General features: G+C 35.7%; 1 protein-coding gene across 6 annotated transcripts in view; it reads right to left on the reverse strand.

Annotated features, from left to right (window-relative positions):
* kcnma1a (potassium large conductance calcium-activated channel, subfamily M, alpha member 1a) overlaps window positions 1-21,969 on the reverse strand; it is a 275,869-nt gene that overhangs the window by 74,611 nt on the left and 179,289 nt on the right. For all 6 annotated transcript variants that reach the window (XM_073834164.1, XM_073834163.1, XM_073834162.1 and 3 more), the window contains exons 10-14: window positions 16,161-16,271; window positions 15,771-15,876; window positions 6,766-6,848; window positions 4,481-4,550; window positions 3,631-3,786 (exon numbers count right to left, since the gene is read on the reverse strand). In XM_073834164.1, coding sequence (XP_073690265.1) covers window positions 3,631-3,786; window positions 4,481-4,550; window positions 6,766-6,848; window positions 15,771-15,876; window positions 16,161-16,271 — 526 coding nt within the window. The remainder of the gene's footprint in view (window positions 1-3,630; window positions 3,787-4,480; window positions 4,551-6,765; window positions 6,849-15,770; window positions 15,877-16,160; window positions 16,272-21,969) is intronic.

Consider the following 21,969-nt stretch of genomic DNA (forward strand, 5'->3'; position numbering starts at 1 on the left):
ATCATCTTCTCATTACATGCATCTTAGGATGTGGGGCGGGTGGGGCTGTGATAAGCAGCGGGGTTATTAGGCAAACACTCTGCCATTAGTCAGCCATCTCGCCCAGCCAACGTCTGTCTGACAGACAGTCAAGAGAGACGCTTTCAAAGCCAGGCCCGACTCCCTTTCCCACTGCCAGGCTAAGAGCACTTGCATTCTGGGCAGGCATCTTTTAGGGCGGCACTAATGGGTAGAGTTTTGTCATTTAGTCCTAAAGAGATGGCAGCCATTTACCGTAGGCTCCCTAAATTACCCCGCACGTTTGCGCCCTGCCTGTCAGAGCTGATGTAAGTGTTACGGGCGTGTTCTCTCGCACCCACTGAACAATTATTTCCTTCAGTCCCTCTAAAGAGCCCAATCTAAAACCCTGATGCTTACTGGGTTTCTGTTAAACCTGAAGAGACCAGATAAAAGATTTATGCGGAACGTTCTTACGGTTTTATTTGTAGTGAACAGCAAGACACGTCAGAGATTTATAGTTAGGACAAGACATAATGCAAATGTGTTTGTGGCTGTGTGAATGTGTGCATCTCTGGGGTGTGGGTCTCATTAACACCTCTCGGTAACACCCTTCTGCTCTGCTTCCTGAATGCCCACTCAAATCAGTCATGTTGCTGTCTACTCCACCAGCCCTCTCTAACCCTGCTCCTTCAGCAGACAGACTGGTCATACACTTTTACACATTGTCTATGTTGTCTTATTTGAGGTATCGCTGTGCCTTATGTGAAATTGCTGATGGAAACTGACTGAAGATATTTCAGATGAATGCCTATAAAAACACCTGTGGTGCATAAGAACAAGAAATGTTAGCTAGACATTTTCATTATCACTAAATGATTGCCATTTATAAGTTTCAAGTATCCCCAGAGTGTTTCTGTGAAGTTTCAGGTCAAAATAACCCACAGATTATTTATTATCATTTTGAAAATGCCCATTTTGAGTAGAAGCAGAAACACACTGTTTTCGTGCATGGCTCTTTAAATGATGCTCTCCGTCCACTTTTCCAGAATAGAACTGTGCCTTTACAGCTCATACCTCAGACATTCTGCCTAAAACACATCTGTTTGGTTTTGATTATCATGTCTATTGCGCCAAAATCATGTGTTTTAAACCATATTAGTTTAAACTTCTGATATAGGATTTTCTCAGCGCACACATCTGAATCACGCATGTGAGTACTAAGCTAAGTTCTCTTTCACATCTTATTGCGCTTAAACTTTCAAATACACTCAAGTTTATAATTGAGTTACAAAAACAGTCAGTTATGTAAGTAATATATGTAATATACAGTAAATAAATCAATAAATCCACAGCTATCTTGTCTTTTCTGAGGCTGGGACTCTAAATAGTGTTCTGTGCTAATCTGTGCAGCCAAAGATGGAACAGTTATCATGCTTTGCTTAAACTTTCGGCATGGTGTTAAAACTGGTACACCGTTGTCAGTTGCAAAAACAAAATGGTGGAACCGTGGGTAGAAACATGCAGATTAAAAGGCGGTAATATTAAAATAAGATCCCCTTTCTATGTGAGGGAGCGAAAGCTGAGTAGTTCATTTTTCACAAGCTTGCATAGAAAGAATTGACACGTTCAGACTTTCTGACAAGTTTTCTGGGTTGGTAGATGTACCAGGGACCCGATTATAGCACTTAAACACAGAAAAAGTCAGATTTTCATGAAAATGTTAATTATAACTGAATATTACATACTGAATTAATTATAATTATATACTAAAAACATACTAACCGTGACTTCAGCAACCAAGGTATGCACCGACCTGTCATTTTTGTGTAGCGTATAATTTGGACAGAGCCTGTTTTACAACTGAACTGACTCATACAAGAAAAATAATGCTTCTATTGCACAGCTGATGGACATAATTGTTAACAGTATGTTGCCATCAGACTCATTAAAAGATGACTGGCATTTTAAAGGGTATCTATTATGCAAAATTCACGTTTACATGTGGTTTAAAACATAAACTGTAAAAAAAAAAGATGGACAACGCGTCTCCGCTTCATTCCACTATAGAAAAGTGAAGCCAAAGCATCTTAATATGGCCACTGCCATCTTGGGGAAATGGCCATTTGGAGCCAGAGTCTGCGCAGTAGAGATTTGTTTGGAGCCAGAGTCTGCGCAGTAGAGATTTGTTTGGAGCCAGAGTCTGCGCAGTAGAGATTTGTTTGGAGCCAGAGTCTGCGCAGTAGTGTCGTGAGGTGGAGCCGCAGTAAGTCCCGCCCAAACTCCCGCAGACCCAATCGCAAGATCACAATCATGACACCACACCCCGTTTTTATAGCATCAAATAACTACCTAAAAGCAAACTTATTAGAAAAACTAACACTTGGACATGAGTCAGCATTATAAGAACTACCTCACCTTGGATGGTGTAATTCGATTATTTAGTTTGGCTCACGTCCCATTAGATTACGGGGTTTTAAGACTTATACAGCAGCCGCATTTTGGCTTCACTTTTCGGCACACGAGTGTGTTGGCAGTGTGGGCAGTGAGCAGCAGCTCATTTGCATTTAAAGAGACATGAACTAAAACAGCCTGTTTCTGCTTCCACTCAAAATAGGCATTTTCAAAATGATATAATAAATTATCTGTGGGGTATTTTGAGCTGAAAATTTACAGACACATTCAGAGATTTACAAAACCTCTTAAAAAGAGGCATAATAGGTGCCCTTTAAACAATATTGATACACATTCTTCTTCACCCTAACAGATGCCCTGTTTGAGACATAGAACGTGTTTTTGGTGTTACCATGGTATCTTTTATAAGTATGGACATTGGTCTGAGAGGTTAGATGTGTGTGTTTGAATGAGAAGTTTGGCATGGGTGGTCTGGGCTGTCTCTTTTCTGTGTTTTTATGAGAAGAGTGATGTGCCCTGCAGATGTTTCCACACATGCCACATTTAAACAGTCATTATAAAGTCATTCCTCATCTCATTATGACAAGAGAATGCTGCTCCCCATGTTGAAAGCCTGCACAGACTTGAAAAAAATCAAAGAGAGTAAAATACAGCTCCTTGCGGATTTCAAAAGAAGTTTTACAATCTCTGCGAAATTCTTCAGTCTGATCGCTCACTCTTGATCTCTCGGTTTTTCCAAAGGCCTCCATCCAAATCTGAACCACCTGATAATAACCCACCACCTCACTGCAGCCATTCAGGCCTCAGACCGTTTTATTTAGTGTTTTCTTAAAAAGAGCGATCCGTGCGACTCTGAGCAGTCTGGTTCAGTTGGACGATAAATAAAGATGGCTTTGGGGTGCCGTTCATTGACTATGAAACAGGCACATGGTTCGCATTTCCCCGCTCTATCGGCACGCAGGAGGACAGTAAATTCAGCGAGAGGAAAAACCACTAATTTACATCCTCACTTCCACCATGCCATTGACTCATATAAATTACCTCATAATGGCAGCGGCAATGCTGTGTTGCCGTCCCGAGTAGGTCCCAAATGAGACCGCCGAGCTCAGAAGATGATTTACTCCATACCATAATGGCCCTGGTGATTGAGCTGAAGTGGGGATGGAGGCTGATTCTACTCTATGGGTTTTATCAAAGCCCAAGACGGGCTGACGGTACCTTGATGTATGACCTCATGGAGAAGAGGTTGGCGAGCATGGTGGACAGGCCCTGTGCCAGGCAGCTCTGGGCTATGAAGCCTGCCTTCAGCTCGGCCAGGCAGATCGCATCATCACCCTCCTTCCAGTTCCAGCTGGGAATGTTTAGCAGATGGGCCTGAGGACACACGGGATGAGACGAGGGGTAGTTAACAATGTCCCCTGCTGAGAAGTCTAACAAGTGTAGTAATGAAAAACACCAGCAAAAAAAAAAAAAAAAGAAAATCGATAAATTTCTTACAGTTTAGAGAGAAGTGGCTGATCTAAACTAATTTGTAGCAGATAAACATGAACTTATTATACAATATATTAAGGTTTGAAACACACAGTACAAAACACTGTCAAAACAAAGCGTGTTACAACAGTCTACGGTCTCCCCTACCTTGTTAGATTATATAAATCTGTCAAACTGATAACGCAAATCTCATAACAGTAGCACGTCACTATTTCATATCTCATTGCGAACGCAGCGGGTTCGCTGACAGTCCTCTAAAACAGTTGTCTACAGTTGACATTCAATTGCTCTCGAGTGAACTGTCCCATGAACAAAAACATCCATCAAGTCATTAACATCCATCTCCTGTTCCAGCGCTCCCGGATGAATACAAAGCTGCGTTCATGTTGCTGTAATAGGGGATAAACACTGAAGGGGAAAAAAATATGTAGACGTGCTGTATTTGATTTCTGTGGACGGTATAAAATTCCTGTTCTCATAGACAGCTGAATAAAAAATTATTGGTATTTTTTTCAGTTTAGGTCTTGATCATTTTATCGTTCAATTGATATAGAAATAGAAAAAACACACTTCCTACCTTGTTGTGGTACTGCAACATTTGAGTGATTATTCTGATCTTTGGATGGTAGTTCTTGATAGATATTACTCTGTAAAAAGGAGGGAAGTTGTACAAATTTACAGGTGAGTTAAAGTCAACATAAAACAGCATTTGTGGGGAAATGAAAAAAGAGCGATGTCTTTTATTTTCATTTTCAACTTGGTTAGGGCACATTCAATAGTTTCTTGCTCACCAAAAAAAAAAAAAATAATAATAATAAAAAACCCAAACAAACAAAAACATACACTACCATTTAAAAGTTTTTTTTTTTGTTATTTTTTATATTTTTGAAAGATGTCTCTGATCACCACAACCACATTTATTTGATCAAAAATAGAGTAAAATATTACTTTTATTTTTTTTTTTACTTCAAATTTTCAGCATCATTATTCCAGCCTTCAGTATTATTTCTTTAAATTAAAAAAAAAAATCTTACTGATCTCAAACTTTTGAACAGTAGTATATGAACTGCACTTTTGAGCAGTCTTGGGCATGTTACCTTAAAAAAAAAGTAACTAGTTACTTCTCACTCAGTTACATCATTATAAAAGTAACTAATTACCAGGGAAAGAAACTATTGTGTTACTTTTTTTTTTTTTTTAAATGTTAAATGTGCCAAATAACTTGGATGCCCCCAATATTACATATGGTAAATGAATAAAACATTGTACACTAATCAACACTATTTTAATGTTGCTGTGGGACAATGTGAGAGACACCTTTCAGCGGCTAAATATTACGTTATTGGGGTCGCTTCAACGCGCGGACATGAAAAACATCCTACGGCAACACTGTTTTTTCTTGATGACTACAAAAAGAACTAAAAAATACTTTGTCGTTTTGAAACTGCAAACTACTTTTATTTGTGAATAGTCATAATAACAGGAAAACAATGTGCTTTTGTAAAATAAAGAAAATAAACAGGGTGCGCACTCCGCCGTCTCGGTCTCCGTCACCTCTCTTCACAAACATGTAAATAAAACAACCTGAATCTCTGTGAATACTTGCCTCACAGACATGAGAAATATATACATAGAAAGTTTGAAATATCTACTTTTAAATTAAAGTCACATCGAAAAACAAATATTCTCTGATAAAGTAATCCATATGATACCAACCAGTTTTTCCCATCTTAATTCATCTCTAATGTAATCACACCCACAAGCTGCTTCACTTTTCAAGTTTTAAACATCGATGTGAGATGCACGGATATCACCTCTGTAAACAAATGTGCACATTTATCAAGTTCATCTCAGCTACTTTTTGTTTATGGAAGAAGGCGCACTGAGAGGAATAAGCTAGAATTTACCTCAGAAGAAGAATGCAATGCGGGAATTATAGTAACGGCGCATTTCATTGTCAGTAGTGGTAACAGCATTGTAATGGGGGAAACAGTAATTTGTTTGATTACTCATTACTGAAAAAAGCAATGCCCTTAGTAACACTGTTTATTACAACACTGTTATTCCCATCACTGATTTTGAGAAATATGGAAAAAATTATGTACATTCACTTGAGATGAAGAGTCTAGACATATTAATCTTCTAGAAAAATCTGTTTTATTCTGTATGGAGCAGGTTGCTCCCTCATGTAAACAAAAACCTACTGAGTGCACCTTTAACCTCCAGGAGGACCGTCCCAGAATTCACCATCATAAGTCACTTTGAATTTAAAACAAGCATCTGCTGAATGAATAAAAAAATAAATGAATCTTTCATTTCCATAGAGGAGCATGTGATATGTGGTGGAACTGTGTGATTTCCCTGTGAAATCCAGTCTGGATTTCTCTCAGGTCTCGTAAGAGAGGTGCAGAATTTATTTCCATATTAAGCTGCTCTATAACACATTAGTTCAAAAGAGCACTCCGAGACCTGCCTAAATTAATATTTAATTCTCCAAACAGTCCAGACTGGGTGCAATTCTGTGTGTTACTCATGGCTAAAGAACATCTCCAGCATGAAAGGAGGAAGGAAAATATGTTTGCCCTCCTTTCACACACTTTTTCAGAGCAATATTAGTTGAACCCATCCCAAAGGAAATTCCTCCTGGCTCTTTTCATCTGTGTCCAGATATAACGTGCGAATCTGACCTGAGATGCCGAGTATCTCATTCACACCTTCCTTTAACAGCACAGGAGGGTGAAAGACATCAGCGTTCAATACAAAAGGATGTCCCTAGTGTGAATGTATGATGCTGCCCACAAACATCAAAATAAGATGTGCTCAAATGTGTTGATGGCAAACGTAACCCTTCACCAAACTGACCTCATGATATTAGAGGCATCTTCAGCATCAGGGTCTGCACAGTATTTGTTTGCAAGAATCAAGCAGGCATCCGCTGACTCGATCTGTACGAGATGAAAAAGAAAAGGTGATGCCACAGTGTTCAGAACAACATCAAAACATCACAAATATACTAACAATCTGCTGCATTATTATCTACAATATTTCTACAATTCTATACTACAATAAACAAATTAATTAGTTAAAGGAACAGTATACCTAAAAATGAAAATTCTGACAATATTTACTCACCCTCATGTCGTTCCAAACCCATAAGGCCTTCGTTCAAATTCAGAACACAAATTAAGATATTTTTGATGAAATCCGAGAGCTTTCTGACCCTGCATAGACAGCAATGTAACTGAAATGCCAAGGCCCAGAAAGGTAGTAAGGACATTATTAAAATAGTCCATGTGACATCAGTGGTTCAACCTTAATGTTATGAAGCTACAAGAATACTTAGAATTTCTTCTTCGACACGTTCACAAGAGTAACACGATGCATGCGTGTGGTGATGCTGATGCAGAAGCTGGTGTTCTGCCGTAGAATGTCCATCTCTCTTAGTTCACTGTAGGGCTGCCCCCTAATAGTCAACTAACGGTTAGTTGACGAGAAGAGGCTTGGTCGACCAAAATTTTATTAGTCACTTAGTCGCAGAAAAATAAACAACTAAATAAAAATCCACAGGAAGTGGCTAAATCCATGATGTAACGGCTGTTCTATGTGGTAATACAGTATAATGGGCAGGACAAATGCTCGCCTATCATTCATCGACTTATCATCTGAAATATTTAACGGGGTCATTGGATGCCCATTATCCACAAGTTCATATGATTCTTTAGGGTCTTAATGAAAAGTCTATAATATACTTTGGTTAAAAATTCTCAATAGTAGTGTAAAAAACATCCTTTTACCTTAATCAGCTCTGCAAAAACTCATTTTATTGCAAGGTCCTTTAAATGCAAATGAGCTCTGCTCACCCCGCCCCTCTCTGTCTGGGATGGTGAGCCGTAATGTTTACTTTAGCCACATTTAGCCGCGTTTAGCCGCATTTAACTGCGAAACTTGCCAACAAGCACATTATTAAGAAAGGCCATTTGCAAAGATGCATAAAAAACCCTTATACTCACTTCTGCTGTGGGTGAAGCTGCACCAGGAACGATTCACACGAACATACAGATCTGGCCATTAAAAATGCGTCTATTTTCACGCGGCAGCCTGCAATTCGGCACGCGTGGGCACGCGTCCTGCCGCAGCGGCTTTTTTAGATTTTTTTACAACGTTGTTGCACTTCATATAATATCCACCAGGTGGCGCAAGGAACAAGATTCTGTAGCCAAACACCATGGCCAGCTCTAGGGGGCGTTGGTCACAAATACCAGTACAATAGTTCAATGATTCCTCTTTCCTGAAATTATGGTTCAAACCAATAGCAAAAAGATAGCCTATTCATAAGCAGGTGCAGTTGTATTGTTATTTTGTTTTCTTTCTTTGTTTTCCTGACGAACATTTATTAGACTGCATCGGAAACAGAAATGTTAATTTCGGTTATTTTATTTCTCCAACCGACAACTGACGTAAACCGCTAAATTCGTTTTCAGGGATTAATTAAACACAAGCAAGAAGCAGCATAAACATCAGAACCTCACGTGCAGAGCTTATGCACAGAGAAAAACCCAACAAACCTATATATAATAATAAATAAAATAGGCCCACATAAGAAATATATGTTTTTCTTTTCTGAATGAATAATAATTTAACGAATTAATAAGTAGCAATCCTATATGCAGAATTTTAGGCAATTTCTGTGATGCGCCCTTAAACCAGCATCTTGTTTCCATTTTTTTTTTTTTACAAATAGCCTACACGTTTTTTTTTTATTTTAATTTTTATTTTTATTGTGATTGTACACAAATAACAGAAATATGTAAAATATCATAGTTTTAAGCAATGCCGTACTCTTGAACGAGTTTTGTAAGCTGTATCCACTTTATTAAGGGGAAAAAAATCAAGTGATCCTGACGGCGCCGCGGGCAGTTAAATTACTCGACCTCTTTCACCTTCAGAATAAAATACATTATATATTTCAGCGTTTTAAAGCAACATCAAATTAAGATATGCATGTTTAAGAGGTAGTTCGTCTTTTTCTTTTTCTAAGATACACAATTTTAGATACACTGACAATTAATTTGAGTAGAGACAGATAGAAATGGGAAGGATAAATATAAACTACAGTATTTTTGCGATTTTGGTGCTTAGAAATTTATTCTAAGCGGGCCGCGGGCGAATAATATAGTTAATATAGCGCGGAGCGGGTGGATGCGGAATAAAACCTTGTGGAATCGGGACTGGAAAAGCACTTTGTTATATCCTATAGACTATTTAGATACTTCATCATCAAGCAAAAATTTATTCATAAGCAGGAGCAGTTTTATTATTATTTTCTTTTATTTTTTTCCTGTTGAACTTTTATTAGACTGCATTGAAAATAGAAATGTTAATTTCTGGGTTTTTTTTTCCAAACGACAACCGACGCGTTTAGTTATTATTAACGACAAGATTGTGTTAAATTACATTTAAATTGAAACGTGGCTGTGACACATTAATAACAGTTAAATTCGTTTTGAGGGGTTAATTGTACACAAGCAAAAAGCAGCATAAACATCAGAACATCACGCGCAGATCTTATGCACAGAGAAAACCCAAAAAAGCTGTATGTAAAATAAATAAAAATGCCCATATGCGAAATATAAATTTCTTAATGAATAATAATTTAACAAAACGAAATAAAATTAAATTAATAAGTAGCAAGCCTATATGCAGACTTGTAGGCAATTTCTGTGACGCGCCCTTGAACCAGCATCTTGTTTACATTTTTTTTTTTTTACAAATAGCATACACATCTGTTTTTTCGTTGTGATTGTACACAAATAACAGAAATATGTAAAATAGCATAGTTTTGAGCAATCCCTTACTCTTGAACGAGTATTGTAAGCTGTATCCACTTAATTAAAAGGGGAAAAAAACGTGATCCTGACGGCGCCGCAGGCAGTTAAATAACTGGACCACTTTCACCTTCAGAATAAAATACATTATATATTTCAGCGTTTTAAAGCAACATCAAATTAAGATATGCATGTTTAAGAGGTAGTTCCTCTTTTTCTTTTTCTAAGATACACAATTTTAGATACACTGACAATTAATTTGAGTAGAGAGGAATAGAAATGGAGAGGATAAATATAAACTACAGTTTTTATAGAGTTAAAAATTAATTAATTTATTTATTAGTATTATTACTATTATTATTTTGATTTGTTTTTGCGATTTTGGTGCTTAGAAATTTATTCTAAGCGGGCAGCGGGCGAATAATATAGTTAATATAGCGGGAGCGGGTGGATGCGGAATAAAACCTTGTGGAATCGGGACTGGAAAAGCACTTTATTGTTATATCCTGTAGACTATACTTCATCATCAAGCATGGGCGTCGGAAGCAAAATAAATGTGGGTGGGTCCTCCCCCAGAAAAATAAATTCTTTAGTATATGCCATTTTCTGTAGTCTGGTGCCTTTTATTTAATGTTTTTACACAATGCAAATACTCCATATTTACAAATATTACAAAAGACGGCTATACTGCAACATTTTCAGTGGCGTAAGTGATAATACGAGTAACATATCGTTTTTGACGCGGGAGACCCGAGTTCGCATCCGCCTTTTGGTGAAATCATTTTCGAAATCGTCTCTCTTTTCACTTATATCATATCGGAAAGGCATTTGTTTATTAGTTAATTAATGAAATAATTGAAAAGTTGAAATAAAGTATCAACTAGGTCACCTACCGTAAGTGTATCTGAGCACTATACTTTTAGGAGTGTTAATAATTAATTTTATTATTATTATTGTTATTATTATTAATATTATTATTATTATTATTATTATTATATTATTATTATTGTCTTTAGATTTGTTCTTACATTTTGATGCCGTACATTATTATGACGCACTGCCCATGCAGTTTTTTTTTTCTTTTTTCTTAAAAACTAATTGAAGTGAAAGGGAAGAAACCCATGTAGATTTGGCCTAATGTCCATAAATACTATAGCCTAGTATTATATCCTAATATAGAAAATAATTTAGACAAATAAACAGAAGGCTCACTTTTCAAAACAATAAAGCTTAGCCTATATGACTGACAACGAATACAACAATTGTTAAGTATCAAATCGACCAGACACCGAAACAGTTTCTTTCCTCAGGCAATCCATCTCATGAACACTTGATCGTGCAACATACAACACTATACATTCTTTATTCATTTTTCCGTTATTTATTTAAAGCACATACTTACTTCTATTCAAATGTCTTTGCTATTTTTGCACATTGTCTGTCTTGTATACCTCTATATTGTTATTTTTATAATATGTATCGTCTTGTCACTGTCATTCTGTAGCACTGTGGAGCTCTGTCACAAAAACAAATTCCTAGTATGTGCAAACATACCTGGCAATAAAGCTCATTCTGATTCTGATTCTGATTCTGAAAAGTGCTCCAGTGAGTTATGCAATTTTTTTCCACCTTTTTTTCTTTTTCTTTTTTTTTTAAGTGGAAAAGTAGTTCTTCTATTTCGGAGAAGTTCATTAAGTCTGTCTCTTAACAGCTTCCAGTCACGAACTGCGGGTTGAATCTCCGACCAACGATCAGTAATTTTTTTTTTTTTTTTATTATTATCTTTAAACAGCTCCAAATTAACATCATTTTAGCCTGGAACTAGGCTTAAGTCTGTTCTGGGAAACCAAAGGGAAGTGTATTTTTTTTTTTTTTTTTTCAGTTTTCTGAAAAGTAGCCGTTAATGAGGCATCAGAGTTAAGCGGCATGCAGTATAAAGAGCGAAATGTTTATGAATGGCAGAGTGGGGGTGGGGTGGGGTGTTGAATGCTGTCTGTTGCCTTGTTGTAATCAACATTTGGAGACTTGGGGGGGGTGGGGGCGGATTCCGACTGCATTCAGTTGCATTTCGAATTCAGCATTCAAATGCATGCCAGGGAGAAGGGGAAAGCTTTCCTCACACGCTCCACTTTTTTCAAAACATTAGTGTCCAACCTGACACGCGGGTCAGTGGATAAACAACCCGAACCCGACCGTTTTCAAATAACCCACCCGCAACTCGGACCGCAGAATAAAAAAAATAAATATTGTACCCGACCCGCCTCCTGACCCGTATGTTTAATACTAAAGTGATTAAGCTGTGGAGATGCAGTCTGAAATATCCCGACATCAGAAATCCATTGGTGTACAAGCTAAAAAATAAAATTAAAATAAAACAATGTGTCCTGTTGTAAAGTCGTTGCCGTATTGTTGTGTATGAAGTTCAGATGTTATTATTTTAAGAAATATAGGCTACATGTTTTAGGATTCTCCTTATTTTTGTTTTAGACATCCATCAATTACGGTGAATAAAAAAAATTCCGCGCTGGTGGAAACAAGACTTTCGCTTCTACTTTTGAGACCGGTGTTCGGACGTTTTTCTAAAAAAAAAAAAATAAGAATTCAAAATTCAAAATTTATTGTCATAAAAACAGAAGGTGAATATAATTCAAAAATGTTAAGTATTTGCTGATTAAAGAAAACATGAAGGATGCCGCTTAATATTTGGCTTTTACGTGAACTTTAAAGCATATCCCTCATTCCATTTGTTTTCTTTGTTTTGTAATCTTTATATTATTTTCGTGAAATGTATTTTTGCTCAACATGCATTTCTCGTGGCCACGAGTTTAATGAATAAACCAACCTGCGTGACATTAGTAACCCAGAATTATTTGAGATATTTCGTTTTGAGTTAAATTGTTTGCCTATATTAATTGTTATAGAAATTAATACAATATTAAATAATTATACAGGCGATGCTGTATATGCTAATGCTGTCTGTGCGCAATGTAGACAGCTTTCACAAGTGTTTACATGTATTACATTGGCCTACTTCAAATTAAATAGCCCTGCAAGAAACATTTCATGCATCCCAAAATCTTGTCCATTGACTGACCTTCTTTTTTTCCCATTATATTTGTATTATTCGTTTGTATTCGTTATTTTTTCCTTCATTTTGATCTCGTTACATAACATTCTGAATGTAAATGATACTGTAAAGGTGCTATGACTGGGGTTTTTACTGGAATGCAGTTTAAAGGTTAAATTTAACATATATTGTATTTTATTTAGTCTAACTAATAGACAAATAACTGAAGAGTGAATCATTCACGTAGTTTCATTTGGAAATAATTTATCGTCACACAGTAAAATAGGCCTATACATTCCTTCTCTTAACTAAAGAATTGAACATATAAAATATGAATTGAACATATTTTATTTTGTTTAGTCTAATTAACAGACTAGACTATATAAATATTAAACTGTTTTACTGAGAAATGAATCATTCACGTAGTTTCATTTGTAAATGAAAACATCATGTATCGTCACACACGGGGATAAATACAATCAAAAAGTCAAAACGTAATTGGCATAATTGTCAGGCGTTAAAAATAAATAGCCCTAACCAGGTATTGAAATAATAATAACAACCTATAATAAGAATAAATAATAAGTGATTTAGAGCTATCTACTTTTTTCTTTATTGTGAATCGCTTAACCTAAATAACTTTATATATGCTATTTGGCATATATTTAGCAAATATTGTGAACTACAATTATGCCAATAAAGTTTTGACTTTATGATTGTATTAATGCCCGTGTGTGACCATACGATTTACAAATGGAACGTGAATGATTCACTCGACAATGAAACACTATATAGGTTATAATTAGACTAAAAATGAATATATGCCATATAGTATAATCAAAGCTTTCATGGCATGTCAGCATTTATCATTTAGATTCGGAATGTTAAGAGATCGAAATTAAGGGGGACATACTGAATATAAACGAATAATACATTTATTACAGAAAAAAAGGATCAATTAATGGATAAGACTTAAGGATGCATAAAATGTTTCTTGCAGGGCTATTTAATTTGAAGTACTTATATGTAATAAATTCTTGATAAACTTTTGAATGCTGTCTACATCGCGCACAGACATTCGCATATACAGCATTGCCTATTGTTAATATATAAGTTAATATTGCATTAATTTCTATAACAATTAATAAAAACATTTCTTAACTCAAAATAAAAAATATTAATAAACCTATCTCTGATAATCCTGGGTTATGGTTACGCAGGTTTGTTTATGCATTAAACATAAGGATGTCGTTACCTCGACAAAATAATCTTGTGGCCACGACATAATATGACATTCCCAGGAATTAATATCTCGTGGCAATGACAAAAAGTAATATGACGTTCCTAGGAATTCATTTGTGTGGCCACGACAAACATAAGTGAACCGAAGGTGTCCCCTCCAGGTTACCGTACCTTTTAGTTTGCAGCAATGTTTTCAGCCTGCTCCAGTCCAGTGCGTTACATGACTGCCCCCTACTGATCATGTCTTTCCTATGTCATTGTATTTTCCGTGTTCCTTTGGAATACACCGGCGTCACGCGAGACCACTTTACTTCCCGCGCGCATTTTAAATGGCCAGATCTGTAGATGCATATGTAGATCAGGATCGGCGCTTTCTTTTTTTAAAAACGAAAGTAACATTATCCTTTGCATCTTCAGGAGCTCAGATGTCGGGAGTAAATGACTACTGCTATGTTCATTATTACATCCAACAATAGAACACCTTAATCGCTCAATCTAAGACATTCTTGTCTTCCCCTGCACCTGAGTTGACACAATGGCGATCGGAGTCTGATGGTTCAGCTCGGTGAGGGCGGATAAGGCGCTCATGTCAATCAACACCGACAAGAAGCTGAGAATGACCTGATTTTAAAAAGGGGATATTACTTTTAAAAATTAAAAAAATACCACTGGGTGGATTTTGATCATTGTAGGGTGGCTTTGTACACAAACTACCAACACACATTAATGTTCAAACAACATGTAAAAGTTAGTTTTGCATCCGATGACCCCTTTAAGTAGCACATTTACATGGCCGCTCAATCTTTTAACAAAGAAAAATCTGCGCTATTCAAGTGTCTGTGTGGAGTGTAGAAGCTAGTAGAACACTCACTGCATTACATATGGAGAAGCCAGTGCGGGTCACTTGCTCTTAAAATACTCAAATTTTGGTCATACAGATAAGAATCTTTCGAATCTTTTCAAAGACGTTTTTGTTCATTCACAATAACAACAAAACACTGTGCTTTTGTAAAATAATGAAAGCAAACATTATACGCTTTCTGCCGTCTTAGTCGTCCAAAAAAAATTACCGAAAGTCTGTATACTTGCCTTACAGACATGAAAAATGTTTCTACAGAAAGCAAAATGTCTACTTTCAAATGAACCAATTCAAACGGGAATAAAAATATTCTCAAATTATGTGATCCATATGAAACATCATATAGGCGTATCCACTACTATAGGCGTGTTGCCGAATTCACCTCTTAAGCCAAAAAGAAAGAAAGCACTAGTTTATCAATAAATTATTAATATGTAGCCTCCTTACTGTTTTTCGCTGACACAATACTAATCATTACTTCTACCGGTGTGCTGTGGCAAAAAATTGCAAGTCATCCTCTCTGATGTTTTGTTCGCACACAAAAAGTATTCTCATAGCTTTATAACATTATGGTTGAACCACTAAAGTAACATGGACTATTTAACAATGTCCTAACTACCTTTCTGGGCCTTGAATGTGTCAGTTGCGTTGCTGTCTATGCAACATCAGAAAGCTGTTAGATTTCATCAAAAATACCTTAATTTGTGTTCCAAAGATGAACGAAGGTCTTACAGGTTTGGAACGACATGAGAGTGAGTAATTAATGACAGAATTTTCATTTTTTGGTTAACTATCCCTTTAATGTATCAACATTTGACCCCATTATTAAACTGTCAGACCAAACTGGAGAAATGCTAAGGTTTTATTGCCTTACCTTTACTCTTGCTAGATCATGTGGGTTGAGGACCGATCCTTGATAAAATTCCACCTGAGTGAAGTGACGTTTGAACAAGGCTTCCAGCTCAAGATTAGGGGAAATACTAGAGTTTGGCAAAAAAAAGAAAAAAAAAAAGAAAGTGTGTTACTAATGAAGAATAATGTTTTTTTTTTAGTTTATAGGAACAATGTGTCATTTGTGTGCCGCTAGCGGCTAACAAAAGAATGTCAAAACAGCTTATTGGCTGATCTCTTTGTTACATAAAAACAGGCAACTATATTTGATTTATTTGTTTTTCTTAGGAACATGCAGTCATTATATTCTTTACAGTGCGGAAAGGCTCCATCAAGATTATAAAAACTGTATTCCAAAGGGAATTGTACTTACTTATGAAGAAAAACAATTTCTACATTGACATCATCCCTGTCCTTGTGTAGGAAGTCTTTAAGGAAGTTGGAAACACTTTCGAGCGTGATATGACCACAGACCACAATGTGCCTGTAAGGGGGAAAATTCAGCTGAAGAGTGCAACATAAAATAAAACAAAACTCTGGCATGTCCTAAAAAGGAGTATAAAGTCATAATAACCAAAAATGTCTTGAAAACATTAAATGCTGTGGCTTTCAAATATTCGCTGTCCGTTACAGTCATAACAGCACATGTTGTTTTACCTCATATTTATAAACATGGTTTAAAACATTAAATGCAGTGCTTTGAACTTTTCAGGACAAGCAAAATTGAATCTTACGTTTTAATGTTGGATTGTCAAATGTTCTTAATAAGCCGTGTCTCTGTAGCCAAACCACCCTTGCGCAAGGACGCGTGTTGACATGTACATCAATACTAACTGACATGTATCGGAACCCCTGTCAAAAGCGGTTAAATTGTTTTTGGATCTGTGGCTGCCATGAACTCTAACCGTGACTTCTCCGGACAGGCACCGAATGAAAAACTTGCAATATATCAGATGGAACAAACAAACAGACTCAACTGGATTGTTCCAGAGGTCACGGTCTTCTGGGGCTCATTTATTCTGCCTCTATAGTAAGATCTAGTTTCATACTCTAGTTCTGTTCCAAAACCTAGCAATGAGCTGCCTTGACATCTACTGGCATCGCCAGCACTCAAATAGCACTTCTGTGATAGATTAACTAAAGCTGAAGATGCAAGAATTCAACTAAGCGATAATCACACAAACAATGTTTCTGTTGTTTATACAACAGTACAATAAACAATTTATACTTTTAGAAGCAATAAAGTCAGTTGTATATTTTTGTACTGCCAACAAAAATAAATCGAAATAAGCAATGAACGAATGAGTTCCTAAACGAACAAGTCTTCTTAATCAAACTGGTTGTGCAACTGATTCAATGACTCATTCATAAAGACTCATTCACTTTTTTTCATTTCTGATTTAATCAGTGTTTTTAAACAAATAATCTAGACGCTCTCTCATGAAGAAACTCACGTTTAATTTCTAAATGTAAAGTAAAGTCCTATTCGGACGGTAATTGTTTCTCATGTGGACGTCTGTAAAAATAAATGTGCATGGCGCCTCAGTGATAAAACTCACGGATTTGCGGATTCAGATGATAATAAAATAAAATTTATTTACAAATTTATTCTTACTATTGTGTAAAATGTATTAAAGAATACTTACTACATAAAATGTATTCTTATTATTCCAAGCATACTTTATAATATATAATCCTATTCATTATTCAATTATTTACATTTCCTGTTTAAAAATAAACATGCTATAGTTGTATATAATTATATGCCATTCAGTTATGTACAACTGTATATAATGCACATTTTAAAATTTTATTTGCCCTAATAAAACCCATTTCAAATGTTTATGTGTTTTCTTTTTCTTTTCACTCCCAATAGGCCTATTGTTCTTGTAAATACTTTCTAGCATTTCAGAAATAAATATACATGGGTCGAAGACGAAAAAGTGTTTAAGCATAAAAACAATAAATGTAATACTGCTTTAAAGTTTTACCAAAAAAATATTAACATGTTTTCTGTTTAATTTAATTGCATTTTTGTTTTTGTTTTTCTGAGCAAAAAAAAGAATAGCATACATTTTTTCCCTAATTTACAGAAGACACCTACTAAAATGTCATTTAGTCTAACATTATTGTCAGGCATATTTACAACAAAAAATTATTTATGACATATTAAAAGACAAACTACTTTCACCCCAAATACTAATTAGTTGGAACTCTACATTTTTAAAATTTGCCACTATCCTATTTTGTACTAATTTAAAACATAATAAAATTAAATATGCTTTCCTTATACTTTTATATATATATTTAATATGTACAAGTCAGAATAAACATGTTGTTTACATTTTTACATAAATATTGTGTTACACTGAATGACAATCTAACATTATTCTAACATTATTTCAACCAAATTTTGACATATTATTCTCCAAAAACTAATTTGAAACCTTAAAAGTAGTCACTTTACTTACATTTAATGTGCTTTCTATTGACATAAAATCACTTTTGTAAATCTTAACGTCTTTGACATGCAAATTACATCGAAGTACAACAGTTTTTTACAGTGTTTGACAGTGGTCAACAAGGATTTAAACAGTTAATTTTGAATCGATTCCTTCTTGTAAACTCAATTAAATTAAATGCAATTAAATTACCACACAACCTTGGTGTTTGTCAAAAAACTGTAGGTAATTCGGCTGGTAAAAATCTCTTGCGTCCCTGTGAGAAACAATTACTGTCTAAACAGGGCTTTTGAATGAATCCGTTAGTTAGTGATTCATTGACTCACTCAAAGTCCATCACATATTTCATTACTGAACAAAACAGTATGTTTGAAGAAATTTGTTTAGTAAATGATTCAATGCCATCTACTGGCACAGAAATGCATCCTGCAGAAAGAGTCGCTAAAAAAATCCCTCAATTGAAGGTTGCATTTTAAGCCTTTAAACTATATAACAAACTACACACTAATGCGCTTTAAATTACACAGCGAAGTTGTTCTCAAGAGTTTTTCATGTCTGCAATGATCTGAATCATATAAAAGATTACGGCCCATCATTACTATCCTAACAACTTAATGGCCGCTTCTATTACTGTTGCAGAACAATAACAATGCTTTATTTGTCAAGCAGGCCTTCTATGCAACAGGAGGTTAAAGAGTTGAGCTTTAGCCATGGGGTTTTGCGGATCACTTCACTTCCCATGCTGGATTACTCCAGTGCTGCTGTGGTCAAAGTCTCAAGAGCTTTATCCATGCACGGTCATCAATCTTAATCTGTCTAAACTAACTCTCTCTTCCCTTTGCAGACATGATGTGCTCACGAGTTTACAAAGAACAGGGGCTGCTGACCTTAATTGTAACTGGGTGTATGTGCCTGCGCACTCTCAGTTGCTGGAGAGGTGTGCTTATTTGCCGGAGGGACGCGATGAGGCTTTATGGGTGCTGTGTCTGGATGCTATCACGCATAATGATCTTCACAGATCTGGCCTCTTGTATTTAATGAGTGGTAGTAATTGCATGCATGACTGTCCTGGGATGAGAAGACTCTGCTGAGTTGATGGCTTGGTGTAAAGCCAACAGCGTCTGGCAAAGGGGTGGCTTGATGAGAGACACATTATTCATTTTTTCCTATTTCCAAAAATGCCCGTTTGAGAGCTTTAGTTAAATCGGAGAGTTTTGTATGACAATGCTCTCACTCTTTTTACTCCAGAACAGAGTCTCTGGCATGGATACAAACACACTCTGTCTCGGCTTATGTCAGACATCTTGTCTCCATGTTTGGATGAGCTATCAGCGGTGCGTGACTGTGCTACTGATTGTGTTTCACTACTGCGGGGGAGGTTTTTTTTCTTTTCTTCAAGCTTATGGTACTGCCAATGAAAGCAATGACTGATGTCATTATGTGATGTCTAAACCATCATAACTATATCTGTGCTTGTGGTAAAGTGCACTCAGTAATGCATATGGTTAAGTAAGACCCCAACTGAACTTTTCTGAACTTTTATTCAGCAATGAACCCTGAAAAAAGATAACACTTAGCAATACGGTGTCATTTGTTAACATTAGTTAGTGTATTGACTAACATGAATGAAAAATTTTCTCAATATTTAGATTTTTTTGCACCCTCAGATTCTACATTTTCATCTCAGATTTGTATCTTAGATTTCTATCTCAGCCAAATATTGTCATATTCTAACAAAAAAGCTTATTCATTCAGATTTCATATTATGTAAAAAAAAAACTTTTCATATTATGAAAAATTGACCCTTATGACTGGTTTTGTGGTCCTGGGTCACATGTAGTATTTAGTATATATTTTTAGTGCCTAATAACAAGACAGTGATAAATTTAGCATTTAACTGGTCATGTGATATTAACATAAGCCTTCATGAGGCCTACTGTAAAATGAAACAGCTTTTCTTAGGCTACTGATATGACTAGAGTCTTCAATCTGATTGTACATCAAACTATTTCACTACAATTACTGAGTGCACCTTCAAAGAATAGCACAAAAAACATGTCACAAAAAAATGTCAAAAAAGTAACGGAGAATCGTTCTATTTGTTTGTTGGCACTGCTTGAACTCTATTTCAAACTTCATGACTGTATAATCACACTATTGCTCAGAAAATGTATTAAATAAATTAAAAATAGTTTGAATAAGTACCATGAAAGTTGAAAAAACACCAGAGCATTTTATCAAGAAAACACAAAACTGTAAATTTAAAATATAAAAATGTTAAACAATTAAATACTAATAAAAAAAAACTTAAGATGTTTTTAACTTAAAATACACACTATACTGTGAACAACACACAGTGAAGAGAACACTTGGGCTACAGCACAATGTTACGCACGATAAGGTGAAATCAAACAAAAAATGTGCACAAACTGAGCAAGCAAATGCAGAAGGGCAGTTACCCAGCATGCACTGTGAAACATGCCAAATAAAACTGAAAAATAACCACCAAAAAAATATGGAAATCATAACCAAAATTTAAAAGAAATATAAAAACAACAAGCTCGAACATCAGCCTCAGCAGCGAAACCATTAATACTGCTCTAATCCTTAAACTGGTCGAACGAAAAGTTTGTTTCCGCACTCATCACAGACTTTTTATGTTCAGTTTTAGGAAAAACTGTGTCCAAATGACGGCTGTGAGGAGAACGTCATCTGATGAAAGGGGTGCCTGCCTGCCCTCATCTTCAAACCAAGAGAAAGCAGAGCTTGAGATGGACCGCATGTGTAGTCCACATGGGCCCAGGGCTCCATCATCATTACAATAAACAACGTGATGCAGGGGGACAATAATGAATTTAATTTGGCAACTCTTTAGCCAGTAACACCTCCCTAAACTACTGTAATTATTCAGAAACACTCCATTATGTCATATCTGACTGCAATTTTCCAACATATGCTATAAGGCAGGGGATCGTTCAGAAATAACCCGACTCTGGGAGAACAGAATAAAACTAAAAAAAATACATATTGATTGACCTGTAATCTAAATAGTTGGGTTATTGTGATGGTTAACTTCTGCACATCTTTTAAATTCTCTCTTGTGGTTTGTTTTTGGATTGTCTACCTATTTAGACTATCTGCATTTTTACTAATTAAACTGTTGGAAATATGGAACGCACAAATACGCAATACTCCAACTAAAAAGAGGATTAAGCAGTGCTCGTGGCCAGTAAACATGGTTTGTGATGGGCACAAATGTTTGCATTTTAATTATATAGTTAAATTATCCTTCTAGGACCCAGCAACTTTTCCCTCTATAAAGGATAATAGGATTCCCAATTTCAAGTTCACATGTTTTGGAGTTATCAGTTATATTATCAATTCTATATGATTGTTTTTCACAACATTTCTTGTAAACAAATATGGGATTTGTATGAAATATGCACAGTTTCTTGTATTACTATTTGCCTCAAAAACACACACTAGCCAGGTTTCCATTCAAAGATGCAAAATGAAATTATGTGCAAAACTGGAATATTGCATAAAACACTTGTGAATAAACACTTCCATCCAACGAATGAAGGAGAACAAAATTGTCTCTTCCTGATAAACTGGCACTAAACACTAAGAAAAGTAGAAGATACTGAAAATAGTAATTTTCATATATAACTAATTATTTGCACCTCAGAGCGAGCAGACGAAACAACTGCCGTAAATAGT

This window comes from Garra rufa, chromosome 2 (assembly GCF_049309525.1).
Source record: "Garra rufa chromosome 2, GarRuf1.0, whole genome shotgun sequence".
Lineage (NCBI taxonomy): Eukaryota > Metazoa > Chordata > Actinopteri > Cypriniformes > Cyprinidae > Garra > Garra rufa.